The 23547-nt window shown below is 52.5% G+C and overlaps 2 protein-coding genes across 7 annotated transcripts in view; one reads left to right on the top strand and one right to left on the bottom strand.

Moving 5' to 3' along the window:
• The first annotated feature begins 4435 nt into the window (after positions 1-4435).
• On the top strand, positions 4436-18746 carry FAM151A (family with sequence similarity 151 member A). The gene is made up of 8 exons (XM_054448881.1): positions 4436-4683; positions 7958-8101; positions 11785-11937; positions 13096-13255; positions 15222-15446; positions 16187-16326; positions 17372-17515; positions 17987-18746. The coding sequence occupies exons 1-8, from the start codon at positions 4566-4568 to the stop codon at positions 18658-18660; spliced, it is 1758 nt and encodes a 585-aa protein (XP_054304856.1). The 5' UTR covers positions 4436-4565; the 3' UTR covers positions 18661-18746.
• ACOT11 (acyl-CoA thioesterase 11) overlaps positions 17801-23547 on the bottom strand; it is a 65542-nt gene continuing 59795 nt past the window's right edge. For 5 of the 6 annotated variants that reach the window (XM_063655422.1, XM_054448869.2, XM_054448861.2 and 2 more), the window contains 5 exons: positions 23460-23543; positions 22689-22822; positions 20658-20789; positions 19857-19983; positions 17801-18970 (listed from right to left, as the gene is read on the bottom strand). In XM_063655422.1, the coding sequence (XP_063511492.1) occupies positions 18815-18970; positions 19857-19983; positions 20658-20789; positions 22689-22822; positions 23460-23543 (633 nt within the window). In that variant the 3' untranslated portion in view covers positions 17801-18814. The remainder of the gene's footprint in view (positions 18971-19856; positions 19984-20657; positions 20790-22688; positions 22823-23459; positions 23544-23547) is intronic. The other variant, XM_063655428.1, reaches the window with a different exon arrangement.

Consider the following 23547-nt stretch of genomic DNA (forward strand, 5'->3'; position numbering starts at 1 on the left):
CCGGGGCTCCCCAGTCTCATTTCTCTCCCCCTCTGCCTCCCCACATTTCCCACCTGGTGCTCCAGCCACACTGCTCACGCTCCCAAACAGGCTCTTCTCCCTCATGCCTGGGGCCCTCTCCCACACACACTGCGCCCTTTGTCTGAAGGTCTTCCCTAGCCCCCGTCCCTGATGGTTCTCTGAGTCAGCCAAGCCTCTTCTGAAAGCCTCCTGGCCCACCCAGGAGTTTGGGGTTTCTAACCTGTGTCTTCTCCATCCTGCATGCCCCAACCTGGGCCCACTGCCACTTTCCATGTCTGACATCCTTACAGGCTATAAGCCTGCTCTGTGTTTTTGATGTGCACCAACTCTATTAATAAAATGGCTGTTTCACATCTGAAATGCTGGAGCCCCCTGACAGCCCCTGCTTTCTTCTCTCCCACACTATGCCATGGGGTGGATCCCCAGAGCCTAGCACAGTGCCTGGCACAGAATGCGTGCTCAGTAACTTGTTTAGTAATTTATGCCCCACGAGAAGTGTCACAGACAATGGAGGAGTCTTTGCAGCTTGGAGTCGGTGCCAGGGCTGTTCCTCCTGCCAAAAACCAGAGCCAGATGAAGTCTCTTTCCTCCCAGACAGCCTGCAGAGCTCTTTGGAGCCAAGAGAGGTGGCGAAGCTCTGTGCCTCAGAGCTCGGCTCGCCGGCCTCTTTCCCAGGGAGGACAGGTGACACACGGCCTGCAGAGTCAGAATGACAGGGCATGGGCATCCCTTTCTGCTGCAAACTGACTGTGGCTGGCTTCTGTGAAAATGGGTCATAAGAACGCCTTCCTCAGCCAGGTACAGTGGCTCACGCCTGTAATCCCAGCACTTTGGGAGGCTGAGGTGAGTGGATCATTTGAGGTCAGGAGTTCGAGACCAGCCTGGCCAACATGGTGAAACCCCATCTTTACTAAAAATACAAAAATTAGCTGAGTGTGGTGGTGCGCACCTGTAATTCCAGCTACTTGGAGACTGAGGCAGGAAAATCGCTTGAACCCAGAGGGCAGAGGTCGCAGTGAGCCAAGATTGTGCCACTGCACTCCAGCCTGGGCAACAGAGCGAGACTCTGCCTCAAAAAAAAATAAATAAATAAAAGAATGCCTCCTTCATAAGAGTGTCACAAACACTAAATAAGCAGCAGTTCCAAAATGAGGATGGTTTGTGCAGGGGGTGCCCTCGTGGACCGTAAGAACTAAGTTCTTGATTTTTCTTTCAAAAATAGATTTGTCCAGCATTGCTGTTAAATATTCTTGCCAAAATAAGTGACTGTCCCATTGTAAATGGGTGTGAATAAGAAGGGACAAGTAGATGGATAAAATCAGGCAGATAGGCCCACAGTCAGCCTGACCTGCATTTGAACTTAACATAGAGGTGACTTGGGACAAGTCTCGACCTCTCCAAGCCTTGATTTCTTTGCCTGCAACATGGGGACATGAGAGTCATTTGGCAGTGTTGTGTGACACGTGGATGAAATTAAAATGTGGGACACTTTGTAGGAAATCACAAATAATATTATTAATAAAAGCAGAAAAAATGCAAGCCAGACTAGGTGAGACTTACCAGTATGGGGCTTGGGGACAACCCTGGAGTCACATTGTATAATTCTAGTGGTTTGTTGTTCCTCTAGACTTCTTTTCTTTTCTTTTCTTTCTCTTTTTTCTTTTCTTTTTTTTGAAACAGAGTCTCACTCTGTCACTCAGGCTGGTGGTCAACGGTGCAATCTCGGCTCACTGCAACCTCCACCTCCCAGGTTCAAGTGATTCTCCTGCATCAGCCTGTACTGTAATCCCGAGTAGCTAGGATTACAGGCTCGTGCCACTATGCCCAGCTAATTTTTGTATTTTAGTAGAAACAGGGTCTCACTGTGTCGGCGAAGCTAGTCATAATAAACTCCTGACCTCAAGTGATCCGCCCGCCTCGGCCTCCCAAAGTGCTGGGATTACAGGTGTGAGCCACCGTGCTGGCCTTTTCTTTTCTTTTTTCTTTCTTTTTTTTTTTTTTTTTTTTTGAGACAGAGTTTCGCTCTTGTTGCCCAGGTTGGAGTGCAATGGCGCAATCTCGGCTCACCGCAACCTCCGCCTCCCAGGTTCAAGCGATCCTCCTACCTCAGCCTCCCGAGTAGCTGGGATTACAAACATGTGCCACTATGCCCAGCTAATTTTTGTATTTTTTAGTAGAGACAGGGTTTCTCCATGTTGGTCAGGCTGGTCTCAAACTCCCGACCTCAGGTGATCCGCCCACCTCAGCCTCCCAAAGTGCTGGGATTACAGGCGTGAGCCACCACGCCCGGCTCGCCCTTTTCTTTTTTTTTATGGCCAGCTCTTAAACAGAAATTTCCTCTAGACTTTAACTGTAAAGCATATGTGGTTGTTACTCGAGATGTAGCTTCTGTCATTCTGTTAACTTTTTGCGGCTATCATAATATCCCAGTTAACACACCCTTCCACGCCTTCTTACAGAAGGAATCTGGGTGAGGCCCAATTAGCATTTGGATTCTGGAGTCCGGAGTGGGTGGCCTGAGAGAGCAGCCCCCATAAGAAAGGGGACTCACAAAAATGTTCCTGCTTGTCTACGGCCCCCTTACTGTCTCCTGAGAAGACCCCAGAGCACTGACCCTGCTCCATTCCAGCCAGCAGCCCTGACACCCCACCAGGGCCTGGCTCTTGGTAGCTGCTGAGTTTGTTGAGCTGATTTGGAGAATGAGCCAGAATCCCAGACAGACTAGATCTCCCTCTCTCCAGAGGTTCCAAGAACTAAGAATTGAGCCTAGGCTCCAGGGCTGGCCCTGCCTCGGGTGGCCCATCACAGTCTCACATTTCCGGATATACAGTGGTGGGGAGGGGGTGTTGAATGGGGTCCTGTCCATCTAGCAGCCCACAGCTTGGGTCTCGTTGGATCCCTGTAGGCATACCACACATGCCCCGACCAGCCAACAGAAGCTCCCTGTCCTCAAACCTCTCCCTCATTGTCCCCCTTCACCACATTACCTCCCAACCAGCACCCCCAGACTCACCACTCACAATGTTCACCCTTCCCCACATCCTACAGAATAGCACCCCCTGAGCACCAGGTCCTCCTGCTCTCATCCTCACTTTGTCCCAGTGCCTCTCCCTCCTGTACCTTCAGCATCTCTGGTCTTTCCTGGCCCCTCTAAACAGGCTCTGCTCTGACCTCTGCCCTCCCCACTGATCCAGGGAAACTGTCCTGGCCAGCATCGGGGGCCTTGCTGTCCTTATTGGGCTCCATCTCCCAGCCTGGCTGACCACTCCTTTCTTCTTGACCTTCCCATTGACACCCCTCACCGCCCTCTGCTGTCCCCTCTCCTCTACTGATGCCTTTTCCTCCAACTCTCCGCCTGTCAGTGGTCCCCAGAAGTCAGCCTCCATCCCTTTCTCTCTTTGCTTTGGCCAGAAAATGATGCTCATGCCCTTGTCTTTGGCCCTGATCTCAGTCCTGAGCCCACAGCCTCTATATCCAGTTCCCTCCTAGGGGAGGCCGAGGCAGGAAAATCGACTCAGGAATGACCCATGACAAGCCCCATGACCAAAATCCCTCCCACCCTACCCCTCCACCCCTCAGTCCCTGACATCTGCCCACCTGGGCATCATTCTAGACACCCTTTCACACACACAATCAAAGCCACCAAGTGCCCTGCTCTGCCTCGGGTGGCCTATCACGGCTTCACATTCTGGATCTCTCTGTGAGCCCCAATGTGTAGACACTGAAGTCTCCGTGCACGTTACAGGTGATTCTTGTACTCGTTTAAATTCTGGGGTCCTCAGAATAGGGGCAGCCTCTAACTTGCTTCCCATACCAGGGCCCCCAGAAAATCCCTCTGCATGAAGTGGTGACTCAGCCCTTTCCCCATGGACTCGCTGCCCCAGAACCGGCCTACAGTAACCCATGCCAGCATGCCAGGACTATCTATTTCTATCCCAGGTAGATAATCTATTAGCCATAATCTCAGATGAAAGGAAGATTATTGCCCCTTACACAGATCTAATCTGTCTTTGTCACCACCCTTGCCTGATAATGCAGGATTCCCTGAGGGCAGGGCAGAAAGCCTGGAGTTAGAAAGGGAAAGAACAGAATGTTCGGGATCACCCAGTCTAGTGCCTCCTTTTACGCAGAAGGAAATGAGGCCCAGAGAGGGGCAGACACTTGCTCCCGGACTCCAGAAAAGCAACAGGGGCTGGGATTGGTCTCCTGACTCCCAGGCAGGGGCAGACAGCCAGGGGTCGGGGCTCGGTCCAACATTCTCTGCTGCCTCTTACTGTGCTCAAAGGTCATTTTAGGGATGGTAGATTTTCTGGTTAGCCTGTTAAGATCCTGGGAGGGTGTGGGGAAGAGGATTGGGGCGGGGAGGGAGGAGGGGCTTCAGAGGTTATCTCCAGAGGGGATATTACAGGGCTGCAGAGCAGACCAGGCCTAGTGGAGAATTAGGTGCTGCTGGGAGCTCCTGCCTCTCACAGGGTCCCAGCTGCAGGGAGCCTCGGGGACTCTGGGCCGTGCGGAGTTGGGGGCATCCCCCAGAGAGCGTCGCCATGGTCTGCAGGGAGCAGTTATCAAAGAATCAGGTCAAGTGGGTGTTTGCCAGCATTACCTGTGTGTCTGCGGTGGCCATTGCCGCAATAGTCCTTGCCATCACCCTGCGGCGGCCAGGTAGGTGCCTCCCCCCATGCCATCCTGAGCGGCTTCCCTCATCGCTTGCTCCTTATCCCCACTTCCCACTTACGGCTCTGACCAGCCCCCCCACCTTTTTTTTTTTTGACGGAGTTTTGCTCTTGTTGCCCAGGCTGGAATACAATGGCGTGATTCTCGGCTCACTGCAACCTCCGCCTCCCAGGTTCAAGCGATTCTCCTGCCTCAGCCTCCCAAGTAGCTGGGATTACAGGCACCCGCCACCACGCTCAGCTAATTTTTTGTAATTTTAGTAGAGATGGGGTTTCACCACGTTGGCCAGGCTGGTCTCGAACTCCTGACCTCAGGTGATCCACCCGCCTCAGCCTCTCAAAGTGCTGTGATTACAGGTGTGAGTCATCATGCCCAGCCAACCAGCTCTTCTTGAACCCTCGTCCCCACCAAGCCTCATTCCCCATCCGCAGCTCTTTCTCTCTTCCATCCCCCAACCCTACATGACTTCATCCCCAGCAGAAAGTCCCATTGACTTCCCCAGCAGAAAGTCCCGTTAACTATTTTTTTTTGAGACGGAGTTTTCATTCTTGTCCCCCAAGCTGGAGTGCAATGGTGCAATCTCAACTCACTGCAGCCTCGGCCTCCTGGATCTAAGCGGTTCTCCTGCCTCAGCCCCACAAGTAGCTGGGATCACAGGCATGTGCAACCATACCCAGCTAATTTTTTTGTGGTTTTTTTTTTGAAAGGGAGTCTCTCTCTGTCACTGGAGTGTGATCTTGGCTCACTGCAACCTCTGCCTCCCAGGTTCAAGAGATTCTCCTGCTTCAGCCTCCCAAGTAGCTGGGACTACAGGTGTGCACCACCACGCTCAGCTAATTTTTGTATTTTTAGTACAGATGGTTTCATCATGTTGTCCAGGATGGTCTTGATCTCTTGACCTCCTGATCTGCCCATCTTGGCCTCCCAAAGTTCTGGGATTACAGGCATGAGCCACCATACCTGGCCTTTTTTTTTTTTTTTTTTTTTTTGAGACAGAGTCTCACTCTGTCACCCAGCCTAGAGTGCAGTGGCATGATATCGGCTCACTGCAACCTCCACCTCCTGGGTTCAAGCAATTCTTCCACCTCAGCCTCCCAAGTAGCTAGGATTACAGGTGGGCACCACCACACCAGACTAATTTTTTTGTATTTTTACTAGAGACGGGGTTTCGCCATGTTGGCCAGGCTGGTCTCAAACTCCTGACTCAGGTGATCCGCCTGCCTCAGCCTCCCAAAGTGCTGGGATTATAGGCGTGAGCCACCGGGCCGGGCCAATTTTTTTTTGTATTTTTAGTAGAGACGTGGTTTCACCATGTTGGCCAGGATGGTCTTGAACTCCTGACCTCAGGTGATCTGCCCACCTTGGCCTCCCAAAGTGCTGGGATTACAAGTATGAGCCACTGTGCCTGGCCCCCTTTAACTTTTTTTCCTACTTCAGTTGCCTGAAGACCATCAGATCTTGGCTTTCAGCCCAGACCTTCCTCCTGTGCCCTTCTTGGGAGTCACACAAGCAACCTCAAACTCAGCAGACTAGGCTGAGCTCATCTCTTCCCCCCAACAGCTGCTCGCCCCTGCAGCCTCTCAGTGAAGGGCTCCTCCTCCATTCACACAGGTACCTGGAGTAGCCACCACGCCCCCACCTCATGCCTGTGTTCCTCAGTCCTGAGCCTCAAGGGCTCTGCCTTTCTGCCCTCTGCCCTCCATCCCTCCAGCCCTGCCCTGTGAGAAGCTTCGAAGTCTCCTCCTGGACCCCTCTTACAAGGTCCCTCTGCCTGCTTTTGTCAGCTCATGTTAGCTCTGCAGCCCAGATCTTTCCAAGCAACCCTCGCTCGCTGCCCTCAGCACACACCAACTCCTTTGCTAAAGTTCAAGGCCATTCACAACCTGATCCCAACCTTCTTCCAATCTTTTATCTTTTTTAAAAATTGTATTTACCTATTTATTTATTTTGAGACAGAGTCTTGCTCTGTCGCCCAGGCTGTAGTGCAGTGGCATGATCTGGGCTCAGTGCAACCTCCGCCTCCCAGGTTCAAGCAATTCTTTTGCCTCAGCCTCCCCAGTAGCTGGGATTACAGGCATGGATCACCACGCCCAGCTAATTTTTGTATTTTTAGTAGAGATGGGGTTTCACCATGTTGGCCAGGCTGATCGTGAACTCCTGAACTCAGGTGATCCGCCTGCCTCGGTCTCCCAAAGTGCTGGGATTACAGGTGTCAGCCACCGCACACAGCTTTTTTTTTTTTTTTTTTGAGACAGTGTCTCACTCTATCACCCAGGATGCAGTGCAGTGGCATGATCTCCTGCTCACTGCAACCTCTGTCTCCCAGGTTCAAGTGATTCTCTGCCTTGGCCTCCGCAGTGGTTGGGATTACAGGGGCATGCCACCAAGCCCAACTAATTTTGTGTATTTTTAGTAGAGATGGGGTTTCACCATGTTGCCCAGGCTGGTCGTGAACTCCTGAGCTCAGGCAATCCACCCACCTTGGCCTCCCAAAGTGCTAGGATTACAAGTGTAAGCCACCAAACCCAGCCTTTTTTTTTTTTTTTTTTTTTTTTTTTGACAGAGTCTCTTTCTGTCATCCAGGCTGGAGTACAGTGGTGCAATCTCGGCTCACTGCAACCTCCACCACCCGGGTTCAGGTGATTCTCCTGCTTCAGCCTCCCGAGTAGCTGGGATTACAGGCTCCTGCCACCACGTCCATCTAGCTAATTTTTGTATGTGTAGTAGAGACATGGTTTCACCATGTTGGCCAGGATGGTCTCGAACTCCTGATCTCAGGTGATCCACACACCTCGGCCTCCCAAAGTGCTGGGATTACAGGCATGAGCCACCATGCCCGGCCCCCTCTTCCAATCTTTCCACATTCCACTTTTATGTTCCATCTCTACCAGGCCAATGGCTCTTCCTTCAGGCAACTGCACTCTCCTGAAGCCAAGCCTTTGCTTTCTCTTTGTCTGGAATAACCTATTCTCCCTTTTCTGTGAAATTTACACCCATCCTTCAAGGTCTTCCTTAAGTGTTCCCTTCTCTGTGAACCTGCCCCCCTTTCCTGACGGCCCCAGGCTGGTACTGAGGCCTCCTTGGGCCCCAGGAGCCCATTCATTTCCCTCTATTGCAGCACCAGTGAGTCTGAGCCTCACCGTCCTCTGCCAGATGGGGTACTGGACACAGTGGGAGCCCAGGGAGGGTCATGGGATGAACGAACATGAGTCTTGGGCTGGGGCGAGGACAGATGCTAACAATCCCTTGGGATTCCTTCCAGGCTGTGAGCTGGAGGCCTGCAGTCCTGATGCCGACATGCTGGACTACCTGCTGAGCCTGGGCCAGATCAGCCGCCGAGATGCCTTGGAGGTCACCTGGTACCATGCAGCCAACAGCAAGGAAGCCATGACAGCTGCCCTGAACAGTAAGTCCAGCTGCCAAGACGGAGGCAAGCCAGGGCAGGGGATGGAGAAGACAGAGGGAGAAAAGTGAGGATGAGACACTGGTCACTGTGGTGGCATGACGGCTGTTTACATGTCTTTCCGCACAAGGAAATAGGGGCTCAGAAGCGTTAAGTGACTGGCTCAGGGTTATGCAGCTGACAAACTCCGAGCTTAGATTTAAACCACATGTCTGACTCCAAAGTCATGACTATACTGCCCTCCCTCCCAGCTACCCCTTCCTCGACCTGTCAGGGACCAAACTGTAAGGAAGCCTTTACCTTCAAAGCCTCAAGAAGCCAGAAATCTGCACTTCAAAAATGGTTACAGTAACCAGTTGGCCAAGGTTCACTGGGCGCACATTACACACAGGTTCCTCTGGGACTACCATGCAACCTGTTTCATGGGTACCATTTCACAGGAGAAAAACAGAGGCTCAGAAAAGTTAGGTGACTTAGCCAAAGTTACACTATCTGAAAGCGGTTAAGCCAACATTGGAGCCCAGAGTGGTCAGCCCCAGAGTGCACGCTCCAAGCCACTGAGTGACGCTTGACCCCCACCCTCTCCTTCAGGGCTGTTGGGAAGCTCAGTAGATAATGTTCACGAACATGCTAGTGAACTTTAAAGAAGTAGCTATAAAAGATGAAGGGAAAAGTCCTCAAACCCGGGCACGTTTCAGAAGACACAGGCTGCTGGCCCCACCCCCAAGTGATGCTGAGGCTGCTGGCCCCAGGACCACACTTTGAGAACCACTGCTCAAGCAAACTCCTTCCATTTCAGTCAAGGAAACTGGGGTCTGAGGGCTGGTAGAATGACCGAATCAACCAAAGAAGGGCTCTTTTGAGGTCATTATTAATAATTATGCTGAAGCAACAGAAATACACCAGATGGCCCCTTGCACTAGTTAAGCAATCAGCTCCATATAAGTAACTAACACTTAGTGAATGCCTAACCAGGCATATTTTATTATTTAATTCTTGTAGATGAAGAAACAGGCACAAAAAGGTCAAATAACCTTCCCAAGATCACACAGCTGGAAAGTATTAGGGTGGGGACTGGAAGCTAGCAGTGTCAATTCACGGTCTGCACACAGCCACCGTGATCTCCTGCAGATGGGTAGAGCTGGCACGAGGAGGGCCAGCATGTCCCCTTCCCTCCTTCCTGAGGACCAGGGCTGCAGCTGTGGCCACAGGAAACAAATCCTTTCCTCTCATCTCTTTCTCCTCCTTCACTTTCCACCCCGAAGCAAGTCAGCCCCCAGGTTCAGCCTCTGGAAGGCAAGTCACAATTTTTAAGGTGAAGAGAGTTTTTGTTTGTTTGCTTTGAGACAGGATCTCGCTCTTCTGCCGAGGCTGGAGTGCACTGGTGTGATCTTGGCTCACTGCAACCTCCACCTCCCAGGTTCAAGTGATTCTTCCTGCCTTAGCCTCCCGAGTAGCTGGGATTACAGGAGCCCACCACCATGCCTGGCTAATTTTTGTATTTTTAGTAGAGACGGGGTTTCACCATGTTGACCAGGCTAGTCTCGAACTCCTAAACTCAAGTGATCTGCCCGCCTCGGGCTCCCAAAGTGCTAGGATTACAGGCGTAAGCCACCATGCCTGGCTGAGGAAGTGATTTTTTTAAGCCAACAATAAAGGATAAGCAGGAGGTGCCATAGTAAAGTTGAGAGAAGAGAGTTGCCAGGCAACAGCCCAGAGATGGGGAGGACAAAACAAATTAAAGCCTTGCTACCCAACATGTGGCCCATGGACCAGCAGCATGCCCATCCCTGGGGAGTGTGTTAAAAATGCAGAATCTCAGGCCAGGCCTGGTGGCTCATGCCTGTAATTCCAGCACTTTGGGAGGGTGAGGCGGGTGGATCACCTGAGGTCAGGAGTTCGAGACCAGCCTGGCTGATATGGTAAAACCGTGTCTCCACTAAAAGTACAAAAATTAGCCATGCATGGTGGTGATGCATACCTGTAGTCCCAGCTACTCAGGAGGCTGAGGCAGGAGAATCGCTTGAACCCATTAGGCAGAGGTTGCAGTGAGCTGTGATCGCACCACGGCACTCCAGCCTGGGTAAAAGAGCCAGACTTCATCTAAAAAAAAAAAAAAGCAGAATCTCAGGCCCTGCCGCAGACCTAGTGATCAGAACATGCATTTTTACAGTTCCTGGGGGATCTACGTGCACATTAAAGTTGGAGAAGCTGGGTGGCTGGAACTCAGAGGATGAAGGAGAGTGGAACATGAGATGAAACTGGAAAATCTGGCAGGCCCTGATTGTACAGACCACAAAGACTATGATAAAGAGTTTGGGTTTCATGTTCAGAGCAATGGGTAGGTTTTCTGGCCTTTTTTAACAGAAAAAGTTAAAAAAAAAGTTAAAAAAGTGACATGATCAGGTACATATTTAGGACACTCACTTGGCTGGCTCTATAGAGAACAGACTTGCAGGGAAGCAGTGCTAGAGGTGAGAAGAATGGTCAGGAGTCGGGGAGAAAGCAGGAGAAAAGGCCCCTTCTGGCATCAATTGTTTGTGATGCTGCAAGGGCCAAAAGCGACCCCTCTCCCCTCCACTACACTCTTCAAGTGTGAGTGTCCCTTGTGTGATTTTCTAGAGACAGCTTCCCATTAGAAAGGTCTGAGCTCCCTAATAGACTGAATTCTTGAAGGCAGGAATCAGAAGATGTCCACCTGATTGAGTTAACTATGTGAAGCTAAAAGATAACTCAGTGTCGGTGATGATGTGGTGAGATGGGCAACCTTGTGCGGGAACAGGAATCAGAACAACTTTTCCGGAAAGCAGTTTGATAACATGGGCTTTAAAAATGACCCTGTGGGCTGGGCACTGAGACTCACACCTGTAATCTCAACACTTTGAGAGGCCAAAGTGGGAGGATTGCTTGAGCCCAGGAGTTCAAGACTAGACAGGGCAACATAGCAAGACTAATAGCAAAAATCAGAAACTTACCAAAGCATCTCAGGAATGGGGGATGATCAACTACATGGTAGTGAACACCCTCAACCAGGGCTTTTGAAGCTTTTTGGTTTTTTGCCTTGTTTGCTCTAAAGAGATGTATAAAAAAAGATCGTGGAAATGTGTCATAATGTTGAAAAAACATAAAAAATTATAAATGCAGTGGAGTCTCAACTGTGTAAAAACTATGCATAGGGCCAGGCGCAGTGGCTCACGCCTGTAATCCCAGCACTTTGGGAGGCTGAGGTGGTCGGATCATTTGAGGTCAGAAGTTCTCAGAGCAGCCTGGCCAATATGGTGAAACCCCGTCGCCACTAAATACAAAAATTAGCTAGGCATGGTGGCACACGCCTGTAAATCCCAGCTACTTGGGAGGCTGAGGCAGGATAATTTCAAGAATTGCTTGAAACTGGGAGATGGAGGTTGTAGTGAGCCAAGATCACGCCTCTGCACTCCAGCCTGGGCGACAGAGCAAGACTATGTCTCCAAAAAAAAAAAAAAAAAAAACACAAATCTATGCATAGAAGAAAATGGAAGAAAAAATCCATCAAAATGTGAAACTATGATGGAAGTGTGGGTGAATATTTTCCTCTTCCGCTTTTCTGTATTTCTCAAATGTTCTGTAATTTGTAATGCTTTTACGATGAGAAAGAAGTTTTCTTTTTTTAAAAAAAGGAACTGACTGAGTTTTTGCCTCTTCCACAGGCAACATCACAGTCCTGGAGGCTGACGTCAATGTAGAAGGGCTCGGCACAGCCAATGAGACAGGAGTTCCCATCATGGCACACCCCCCGGCTATCTACAGTGACAACACACTGGAGCAGTGGCTGGACGCTGTGCTGGGCTCTTCCCAAAAGGGTAAGGGCCTCTCTGGAAACCCTCTCTGGCCCCCAGCCCTCTGGCCCTGGGGCAGCATGTGCAGAGATCCCTCACAAGGAAGCAAGTCCAGCCCTGACACGAGGTGCTCATTGCCTTGGCTTTCTCATCACAATGTCATAGATGCCCAGGCTCAATGAGGACTAGGCGAGATGGGGAGTGTGTCAGCACAGGTCCTGGTGTTCTCTCCTGGACACACAGGGGAGACAGCCGGCAGTACAGTGTGAACTGCAAAGTGCCACGCATGCTCAGAGTGCTTCCTCCCGTATCCACAGAACTGGACGTAAAATGTTCAAAGCCCAGCCCCACCCTTCCCCTCTGCACCCCTTCACCAGTCACAGTCAGAATCCAGGCGTCACCATAATGCCTCCCTCTCCCTCATCCTCACAGCCACTCAGTTGCTGCATCTACCAATCCTAACCCCTAACCCTGCCCCCATCTAGTCACAGCCACATTGTATCTCTCCAGGACCTCCCTCCTCACTGGCTTCCTGCCCCAAATTCGGCCCCTCCAGGCTTCCCTTGACCACCATGACCACACACACGCACCTGAGGGATCTTTTCAAAACACCAGTTTTGTCATGCCATACCTCTGCTTTAACCCTCCATGGCTCCCCACTGTCCTCAGGAAAAAGTGTGATCTTGGCCTGGCTTTCAACATCCCTCTATATCTTCCCAGCCTCGTCTCCTCACCACCCTGAAAAGTATCAAGTCCTTCCTCTGCACAGATCTCCTCCTCTACCCAAATGCACCTTCCTGGAGGCTGAGTAACCTCCCTACAGGCTCTGGTGGTTTAGGACCCTCTGAGTCTGCCCTGCTCAGGAACCACAGCCCCCTTTCAGCAGAGACTTGATTCCCAGCTGCGGCAACCACAAGCCCAAGTCCTTACCTGGCCTGTTTCCTCCCTGCAGGAGATGGGAACTCCTCTAGAGGCAGGCCCTTCTTCTGAGGTAGCTCTGTCTCTTCGAAAGGCTTTCCTCACACCCTGCAGGGATGTGGTGCTTGTCCTTCTGCCCTCCCCTGACTCCACCATGCACACACGCACACGCACACACACACGCCCTCTCTGCTTTCTGCCCAGGGAGTCACATATTCCTAGTTCCTTCATCAGTTCCCCAAGCCCTTGTCCCTTTCCCCACAGGCATCAAACTGGACTTCAAGAACATCAAGGCCGTGGGCCCCTCCCTGGACCTCCTGCGGCGGCTGACAGAGGAAGGCAAAGTCCGGCGGCCCATATGGATCAACGCTGACATCTTAAAGGGCCCCAACATGCTCATCTCAACTGAGGTCAATGCCACACAGTGAGTGTCCGCCTCTCTGTTCCAGCTGTGTCCAGCCCTCTTCTGTCAAACACCTACCACAGGATGGGGATCTTAGGGGACCTCTGAGTTTGCCTCCAGTCACACTACGTATAGCCTCACCTCTGAGCCTTTGCACATGCTGTTCCCTCTTCCTCCAATGCCTTTCCCCCCTTTTCTGACAAACCGCTGGCCAGTCATTATCTCCTCTAGAAACTTCCTTGACATCCTAGGCTGCTGCAGGACTTCCTCTGGGTCCCTCAACCCCTACACTTCTAACACAGCCCCGACTTCATGGGGCTGTCACTGTGCATTCACAGATTTGTCACTCCTACTACATTGAACCCCTGGAGGGCAGACAGGGCCAAGTGCCCCCTTGTATTCCCCAGTGACCAGCACAGGATTTGGCCTGCTAGAGAAGTCTAAAACCTTGATTCCTTCCCCAGCTGGAATTCCCCTCATGAATTCCAGCACTGCTGCTCAAAGCCCTCACATACAGTAGTTGCACAGTGCTCTACAGTTTACAAAGAGACCACATAAAAGGAGAGAATGTCTTTGATCCGATCCTTACATAGCACTGCCAGGTTAGGGCTTTCTCCCCATTTTGCAGATGATAAAGCTGACAATAGTGGAAGCTCAATTTGTTCAAAGTTTATTATGTGTCCCAGAACTGTTTTAAGCACTTGACTTGCAGAACACCATTTAACTCATGAGAATGAGGTAGCTGGTATTATTTTCATTTTATTAATGCAGGAACTATATTATAGAAGTTAAAAGACCTGCCTAAGTCTGGTAAGTGGCAAAGCAAAGATTCAAACCCAGGCCTTTCTGATTCTAAGCTCCAGGCTCTTTCCCATCCATCTCTTCCTCCATCCATCCAACCAGCCAGCAACCCATCCATCTAGTATTTATTATTGTGCTTCTCAAGCTGAGGTGCCTTCCAAAAGTAGCAGTTTGGAAAATGTAATCAATGGCCCAAGATAAATATGACCTGTCTTCTTGGAGTGCTAATTTTACTCTGTAGGTTTTTTTGGGTGGGCAGTGGGTAGCAACATAATTTGCCTATTAAAATTTGCATCTTTTGAAGAAGAAAAGTACAAAGAAAAAACTAAAATATTTTCATCAAGGCAAAGTTCAAATAAAATTTTAGGCTGGGCACAGTGGCTCACACCTATAATCCCAGTACTTTGGGAGGCCGAGGTGAGCAGATCCCTTGAGCTCAGGAGTTTGAAACCAGCCTGGGCAACACAGCGAGACCATGTACAGAAAGAAAAGAGAAAGATATGAAAGGAAGAAAAGAAGGAAGGGAGGGAGGGAGGAAGGAAAGCAGGAAGGCATGAAAAAAATTTTTTTTTGAGACAGAGTCTCGCTCTGTTGCCCAAGTTGGAGTGCAATGGCACGATCTCAGCTCACCACAACCTCTGCCTCCTGGGTTCAAGCAATTTTGCTGCCTCAGCCTCCCAAGTAGCTGGGATTATAGCCATGCACCACCACGTTCAGCTAATTTTGTATTTTTAGTAGAGACGGGGTTTCTCCATGTTGGTCAGGCTGGTTTCGAACTCCCGACCTCAGGTGATCCACCTGCCTCAGCCTCCCAAAGTGCTGGGATTACAGGCTGGGATTTCCCAGCTGGCAAAGCTCAGATTCCCACACGCTGGGGCTCTGAGTTAGTTTCCTGTCTATATGGGGATGTTTAAGAAGCCTGCCCTGCTGGAAGGGATGCTGTCTATGAGGTTGAGTTACCTGCCCAAGATCAGAATCAGGATCTGAACCCAGACTTCCCTGACTCCAAAGTCCACGCCCAATTTATGGGACCTGAAACAAGCCATTCTGTTCTTTTGGGACTCTGCTTCTGACCTTATCATAGATCCAATAGGCTCTGCCACTCCCTAGCACTGTGATGAGAACCCAGAGGAGAGGAAGGGGCCGCCGCAGCTCCGTGAGACCAATATGTCTGATTTTTTTGCAGGTTCCTGGCCCTGGTCCAGGAGAAGTATCCCAAGGCTACCCTGTCTCCAGGTTGGACCACCTTCTACGTGTCCACGTCACCAAACACGACGTACACCCGAGCCATGGTGGAGAAGATGCACGAGCTGGTGGGAGGGGTGCCCCAGAGGGTCACCTTCCCTGTGCGGTCTTCCATGGTGCGGGCCGCCTGGCCCCACTTCAGCTGGCTGCTGAGCCAATCTGAGAGGTGAAAACCACCAAACCCACCCCCACCCTCCTGGAGGCACTGATGCCTCCAGCAAGATCCCAGAAGCTCATGGCTGGAAGGGTCTTAAAGGTCATTTCATCCAACCCCTGCCGGTGCTCATGCCCTCTACAGAGTCCCTGCTTTCTGCTTGCATTTCTCTGGTGATGAGTTACTCACTACCTCCCGAGGGAGCCCTTTCATTGGTGGGTAATTCTCTGCCCTCTGGAAAATATTTATACCAAGACACAATTTGTCTCCCCACAGCTTCCTCCAATAGGAGCCAGCTGTACCCCTGGGGCTACACAAATTGTGCCTTCAACCCCTGTCCTAGGATAGCCCTGTAGGAATTTAGAGACTCCCCTGCCCCCACTATCCCCCCTACCTTCCACAGGACTCCCAAAGCTGCCCCCTCCCCCTCTTGATGCCTGACCCACCCTTCCACACCCTCCCTCATCTGTCCTGCCCCTTTCCTAAGACAGGACTCAGAAATAGACACTGCAAGTGAGGAGGCAGGACAGGCTCCCCCTCCCTCCTGGGCCTCTGCTTTCAGTCATCTTTCCTGAATTCCCTCTGGTTCCTGCCCTTGGGAAGGGGTAGGACTCAGGGAGAAATGGCAGGTGGGCGACTGGAGGACAGATGCTCTACCCTGGGCCCAGCTGACATCCAGTTCTGAGCACAGGAGTGGGGCTGAGGGTCTTGCTGGGCCCAGACAGGCACCAAGCCAGCTCTCCTGTCCCCAGGTACAGCCTGACGCTGTGGCAGGCTGCCTCGGACCCCATGTCAGTGGAGGATCTGCTCTACGTCCGGGATAACACTGCTGTCCACCAAGTCTACTATGACATCTTTGAGCCTCTCCTGTCACAGTTCAAGCAGCTGGCCTGTAAGGAGAGGAACTGGGAAGGGTGGTGTGGGCTGGATTCTGCAGGGAGCAGCACTTGGTGGGCACTGGAGCAGAGCTGGGTGGAAGGGATATCAGAAGGGGGAAGGCTGGGGTGGGACAGGAGGCAGCTGCATTTTGTGTGCCAGGCCCTGGGATGGTATGCTAAGCTTCAAACATCCATTTAATTTTTATTTATTTATTTTTTTGAGACAGACTGACTCTGTCACCCAGGCTGGAGTGCAGTGCAATCTCGGCTCCCTGTAACCTCCGCCTCCTGGGTTCAAGCGATTCTCCTGCGCCACCATGCCCGGCTAATTTTTGTATTTTTAATAGAGATGGGGTTTCACCATGTTGGGCCAGGCTGGTCTCGAACTTCTGCCCTCAGGTGATCCACCCGCCTTGGACTCCCAAAGTGCTGGGATTACAGGCGTGAGCCACCTGCCTGACCCACACATTCATTTTATACCGAAACTGAGGGATTCCATTTTATAGAGAAACAGCGGCTCAAAACAGTTCAGGAATTTATACAGTCACTCAGCTTGTATGTGGCCCAGCAGGTAGGAAACCAGCAAATTCCAAACCCCCCATTATTTCCCTTGGTGCACAGCTCCACTGCCGGTTACTCTAATGTTTCAGAGGCCTCCACTGTATTCGTTAAGCAGTGATCAGATGCCACCATCCAAACCCCTCATTCCCTTGACCCCGAACCCAGAAGAGCCGCAGTTAAGCCATCTCAAAGGGGCCCCATCAGACTCAGCATTCCTGCCATGGGAGCCACCTAAGCGAGGGGGAAGGACACCAGCTCTGGGGCCAGGCAGACCTGGTCCCATCAGGTTCCACTCCCAGCAACTTTGCTTACTGCTTATAAGACCTTGGGCAAGTCACTTCTTCTAGTCTACAAAGCAAGGAAATGAGAGCTACTTGGCAGGGTGCCATGAGGCTTAAAGAGGATGCCCGTAGAGCTGTGGCCTATGGGACCCTAGCAACCAGGTAAGGTGTTCTGTGAATGGCAGCCACTTCACCTTGGCGATTTGGGGCCCCACAGTAAATGCCACACGGAAACCAATGTACTACACGGGAGGCAGCCTGATCCCTCTTCTCCAGCTGCCCGGGGATGACGGTCTGAATGTGGAGTGGCTGGTTCCTGACGTCCAGGGCAGCGGTAAAACAGCAACAATGACCCTCCCAGGTAAGGTCTACCCTTCAGCCCTGATGCTCCCAGCTCATCTGCAGGGGTGTCCTTTGCTTGGGGCAGGTACCGCCGGTCTCTGTTGCCATGGCAACACGAGTTTATTTACACCACACCCTGGATGCAAGGTTGGGCAGGGTTGCGGGAGAGGGAGAGAGAGTACAGTGATGTCAAGAGCACAGGGCTCCTGGCCTTCAGACCAGTCCTCAGCCACACTGCTGCAGGCAAGGCCGGCACCGGCCCCCAGGCTGAGTCATGGGTAAAGACCAAGAGCTGAAACAAGAGTTTCTCATGCACCAGGCACATTTATAAAGCAACCCATCCACCTGGAGCCCAAAACTGGGTTGACAGATTCCAGAGAGGCAGGGTCCCTGATGACCCCATAACTCCCACTGCCCCTTTAACAAGGGACTCTTAACACCTTATGATAACCCAAATCCTAAACACTGTTGCCTCTGCCGCCTCTTCCAGACACAGAAGGCATGATCCTGCTGAACACTGGCCTCGAGGGAACTGTGTCTGAAAACCCCGTGCCCATTGTTCATACTCCAAGTGGCAGCACCCTGACGCTGGAGTCCTGCCTGCAGCAGCTGGCCACACATCCCGGACACTGGGGCATCCATTTGCAAATAGCAGAGCCCGCAGCCCTCCGGCCATCCCTGGCCTTGCTGGCACGCCTCTCCAGCCTTGGCCTCTTGCATTGGCCTGTGTGGGTTGGGGCCAAAATCTCCCACGGGAGTTTTTCGGTCCCTGGCCATGTGGCTGGCAGAGAGCTGCTTACAGCTGTGGCTGAGGTCTTCCCCCACGTGACTGTGGCACCAGGCTGGCCTGAGGAGGTGCTGGGCAGTGGCTACAGGGAACAGCTGCTCACAGATATGCTAGAGCTGTGCCAGGGGCTCTGGCAACCTGTGTCCTTCCAGATGCAGGCCATGCTGCTGGGCCACAGCACAGCTGGAGCCATAGCCAGGCTGCTGGCATCCTCCCCCCGGGCCACCGTCACAGTGGAGTACGACCCAGCTGGGGGCGACTATGCCTCTGTGAGGACAGCACTGCTGGCAGCTAGGGCTGTGGACAGCACCCGAGTCTACTACAGGCTGCCCCAGGGGTACCGCAAGGACTTGCTGGCCGATGTTGGCAGAAACTGAGCACCCAGGGGTGGTGGGCCAGCGGACCTCAGGGCAGAGGCTTCCCACGGGGAGGCAGAAAGAAATAAAGGTCTTGGCTTTCTCCAGGCACTGTATGCGAGTCCTTGGGGACAGGACGGAGTGGGAGTGGGCATGATGTGGCCACTGAGGGCATCTACAGGGTCTGGAGGCTGGGGGCCAGATCATTCCGGTTGTCCAAGAGAAACTGCTCGCAAGCCTTGAAGGTGGTGTAGAACTCAGAGGAGAGGCCGGCCACGTTGGTGGTCACATAGTTGAGAACACCTGGGGTGGCCTGGTTGTAGTAGGACACCTGCAGGGTGGGAAGCCAAGCTCAGGGGGACCGAGATAGGGAAGGGTCCTGGGAAGGGGTGGGAGCCCAGTGGACACGAGGCTGATGGTGAGTCAGCCTTGCTGGCCTTCTGGGAGGGCAGAATATTCAACCCAACTCCCCAGGGTCTTAGATTACACAGTTGCCCGGCATGACCTCCTCCAGCTGATCTCCCCCAACCCTTCCTCGGGCGCTGACAACCCTGGCTTCCCACACCACACAACACGTTGTCATCATGCATCTTCCCCACCAGCCAGAGGCCCTGGAGAGCAGGGGCTGCGTCTCCAGGACCCAGCTCTGAATCTCGGCCATAGAGACACGTTAGACATTAGCCCAGGGATGGTTCTGAGGCGCTCATGGGTTCAAGCATATGAATTCAGCAAACACCAGCTGAGTCTCTGCTGGGTGAGTCTCAAGGCCAGACCCAGGCTACAGGGCCCTAACAGAAGCTGTGAGCGGGGAGGCTGCCGTACCCCACCCTCGCTTTCCCTCAGCCTCCTCCCCATGTTTTCCATCAACACGGACTGCGCTGCTGGGTTTTATGGGCCCTCAGAGCCATATAAAGCCTTCCTAGATGAGAAGGCCTATCCAAGTGAATTGACGAGTGAGATGGAATTTCAGTTCCGAACCCAGGCCTTCTGCCTTCAGCACCCAGAGCTTTTTCCAAGACCATGCAGTGGCCTCTGACTTACCTGTACACAGATTAGATCATTTTCAGCCCCTGATACTCTCAGGCTCCCCCAGGCTGGAAGGGGGAGCCTGCTGGGGGGCCAGCTCTGAGACTATCCTAGCCCAGCAGTGCTGAGCTCAATACACGTGTGTTGGGGTGGAGCCAGGCTGGGGGCGTGGTTAGGGGGACCGGCCTCACCTTGGTCAGCTGGTCCCCCTCGCGCCAGAGGCAGAAGCCTGAGCAGAGGGTCTCTCCACGTCTGTACTCTGGCGTCTCTCGGTGTGTGGGCAGCGTGACCGACCTCAGCGCGATGACATAGGGGTCCCTGAGTGAAGGAAGGGTAGCAAGGGGACAGGGGTCAGCCACAGAAGAAAGTGGGGGCCTGTTCTGCCCAACCAAGGCCCAGACCCTGCCCCCTCTGGCACAGATTCCTCACCAGGGGGATGCAAGGCACATCGACTCTTAAAGCCCCAATGCGGGGCTCAGGGCCAGGCTGGAGGGAGGAGGTACTGTGGGTTAGCACTGAATTCACCAGGAGCCAACCTGACTTCACTGTGGACTTTCTGGAAAGGCCACTCCACTTCAACGCTCAGGGGAAGACTCGTGGGCGTTGGGATTTTTTTCTGTCCCTGTCTCTCCAGCAAAAGAGATGTTTAGGCCCTCCAGCCCACACAGGGCTGTCAGAGGGAAGAGGCCAAGGAGGTGGCCACGCGAGAAATATCCTGCCCAAGGCCTGCATCGAGGCAGCCTGAGCCACCCTGGGTAAGGGTGGCCCTGCTCTAGGGAATGCAACAAGAGGGGAAGTGTGTGCCCCTATCCCTCATTTTACCCATAGTAAAGCCACAGCAGCCCAGAAAAGTCTAGTGGTGCCTGGGGCCCCATAGCCAATGGGAAGCAGATTTCTGGCTCCAGGCTGATGCCCTTCCCTGGGAGGGAGATGCGGCCACCCTACCACCCTGTCCAGTTGTGTCCCCCACCCCACAGCAGATAGGCACACACCCATTGTCACAAGGCTTCCGCCTCGAGGCCAGGATCACGAAGTCCTGGGGCTTTGTGTGACCTCCGAGGGCAGGGCTGGTGACGTGGTAGATGGCGTCATCCTCGTCTACCTGCTGCACTAGCTCCACGCTTCTGTGGGGAGGCCGGGATCTCAGGGCCCCAGGAAGCTTCCAGCTCCCATGCAAGCAGCAGGTCTGCCCGGGCCCTGCCATGCTGCAGAGCCTGAGCAGCTTCTGTGGTGGGATGTCACCCCCTGTACTGCTCAGCAAGGCCCAGCCAAGATGGACACACATGTGCGTGTGCACACACAGGCACGTGTAGACATGCATGCAAGTAAATGAACACATACACACAGACACGGGAACAAAGATGTGCACATACATGCACACATGTGGTCATATGTGCACAGGCACATGGACAGACATCAGTGTACAGAGACCCACGTGTGTCTATATATGTCTGCGCAGGTGCAAACACCACAAGGATGTGTGATGATTTAGCAGTTGTTCTTAATATTTACTGAGCGCCCACTGAGTGCCAGGTGCTGTTCTAAATGCTTTACATGTGTCACTTAATCTCCATAACAGCCCCATGCTGTAGACGCTTTTAGTATTCCCATCTCATAGATGAGGAAGATAACCTGCCCACGGCCACAGAGCTAATAAGGAAGCAGGGCTGGGGTGTGTCTAGGCTATCAGGTGGCAGAGATGTATCCCCAGGCCCAGGCACCTGACACATACATACGGGCATACACAGGTTCATACCAACACGTGCACCCACACAAGGACACCCACACAGAGGCAGACGTGGCCATGTCCAGACCCACCTCCTCCTCCCCACTCCCCTGCCTGCACTCAGCAGTAGGCAGGGTATGGGGAAGAAACTAGGGGCTGTCTTTCCCCTCAGACCACTCCCCCACAAATCCCATCAAGTATCAAGATTTGGTCTGCTCTTCAAGGCCCACCCCAGCCTCCCTCCAAGAAGCCCACCTACCACATGCACAACCGCCCTCCCCCTACACGACATCCACCACCAAATCACCTCTCTGCCTTCTGGAAGGAGACAACCAGCAGGCGTGAGTCAGCTGGGCCAGGGCTTTTTAAGATAACATGGCCCTTTTTGCAAAGAAACCTTCAGCAGGAAGCCCATGTATAAAGAGCTACAAGCCTGCTCTGGAGAAGATAGATAGGGTGGGAAGGGGAAGGCCAGTTTGTCAAAATACAATTCACCAAGTGACCGGTGCACTGAATTTCCAAACACACAGAACCTTTTTGTGGAAATCCTCCAGAATGTAGGCTCCTCATAACAAGCAATTATCAAAGAACCCCCCCAAGCCAGGGTGTTGGCAGAACAGAAAATGACTCTAAGAGGACTTGAAAAACACAAATTTTGCTATTTTCCTAAGAACATATTTATCTTCCTTGACTAAATTCGAGAAGAAGATAGTCACATGAACAATCAATAAATTTGGAGGAACAAATATATGTAAAGGAATAACATATTTCTATTCATAATCAATCATTATATTCAAAAATAATATATTTGTGAGGAAAATCAGCAAACTTGGTAAGTTCAGCAAACTGGCCATGCTATGTCCCGCTCACCCTTCATCCTTCCGACTCCACCCCCAGCAGTTCCGGAAGCCCCTATGGGAACACAGAACTCCACAGCACACGGTTTGAAAATCAGTATCTCTGAGTGTGAATCCATGACCCGCCATCCAAGCACGCATTTTAAGAAGAGAGAAACTGAGGCCAGAAAGGAAGTGACTTTGACTTATCCAGTGTCACACAGCTGGTTGGGACAGAAGCAAGACTTCAACTCAAGCCTCCAGCTCCAATTCCATGCTCAGTCTTTTCCCTAAGGGCTCAAAATACCCATGACCCTGACCCCCCACCCAACACGGAACTCCAACCCACCCCCAGCCCCAGCAGGACAGAGCATCATGGAGGACGACCCGCAGAAGGAGACATTCTCTCCCTCATCAGGCCGGAGAAGGGACACTGCCCTGCTCTCACCCTGGCCCCTCACCGGTAGTGCTTGTCCCACTGTGGCCTCTGACGCAGGTCCGAGAGCAGCAGGAAGGCCTGGGCTGCATCCACATGCACCACCATCTCCATGTGGAAGGAGAGGAACTTGTCATCCTCCAGAGTGTACAGGCGGACCTGCATGGGACAGAGGGCAGCCTCATTTGCTGGGTGGTGGAGTGGACTGATGGGGATGCTGGAGGCTGAGGCTGGAAGCTCAGGGCTACGGCTGACTTGCTGTGTGACTGTGAATACGCAGCTCAACCTCTCTGAGTCTCAGCTGCATCCCCATGAATTCAGCACAAATGGACAGAAAGGTGGCTTAAGACAACAGTGACTAAGGCAACATGCAGTGGTTCCTGAGAGCCAGGTGCCCATCCAAGCCCCAGCGGCACAGGCAGGAAGTGGCTTGTCCAAGGGCACAGGCAGCTGGCAGCACTTAGGTCTCCTGTAAGCCCGTGCCTGCTGGCTGCCCCAATCCCTGCAGTGATCACTGCAGAAGAACAGAGAGGGAGGAAGTGCTTGGTCAGACAGCAGCAGACCTGAGTGGTTGGGAACAGGAATGGGGGCAGGCAGGAGAGAAGGGTCTAGGGGTTCTCGACTCCAGGTCCTGCAGGGGCGGGTATGTTTCCATAACTGGACTGGTTTCTTCATCTCACCCAATTCTTTGAAGATATCTTTTTTTGACATAAGTGGTGTGGGAGAGTTCTTGTTGCTTGCCATCAGCCACCTCTGGCTCGGAAGAGAGGAAAATTGGGTGGGTAGGGTCAGCTACCTGACTGATCTCCGAGGACAGCACCCAGTTGTCCTTGGCCACAAGCATCTTCAGGGAGGAGACGTTATTGTAGCTCAGGTACACCTGG

Source organism: Pongo pygmaeus, chromosome 1 (assembly GCF_028885625.2).
Source record: "Pongo pygmaeus isolate AG05252 chromosome 1, NHGRI_mPonPyg2-v2.0_pri, whole genome shotgun sequence".
Lineage (NCBI taxonomy): Eukaryota > Metazoa > Chordata > Mammalia > Primates > Hominidae > Pongo > Pongo pygmaeus.

What these genes read in the sequence shown, in the direction of transcription:
- FAM151A (XM_054448881.1), top strand. Translation starts at nt 4,566, where the DNA reads ATGGTCTGCAGGGAGCAGTTATCAAAGAATCAGGTCAAGTGGGTGTTT. An exon ending in ACTGAGGTCAATGCCACACA is followed by an intron (nt 13,256 to 15,221) that starts GTGAGTGTCCGC and finishes ATTTTTTTGCAG; the next exon opens with GTTCCTGGCCCTGGTCCAGG. An exon ending in AGCAACAATGACCCTCCCAG is followed by an intron (nt 17,516 to 17,986) that starts GTAAGGTCTACC and finishes CGCCTCTTCCAG; the next exon opens with ACACAGAAGGCATGATCCTG.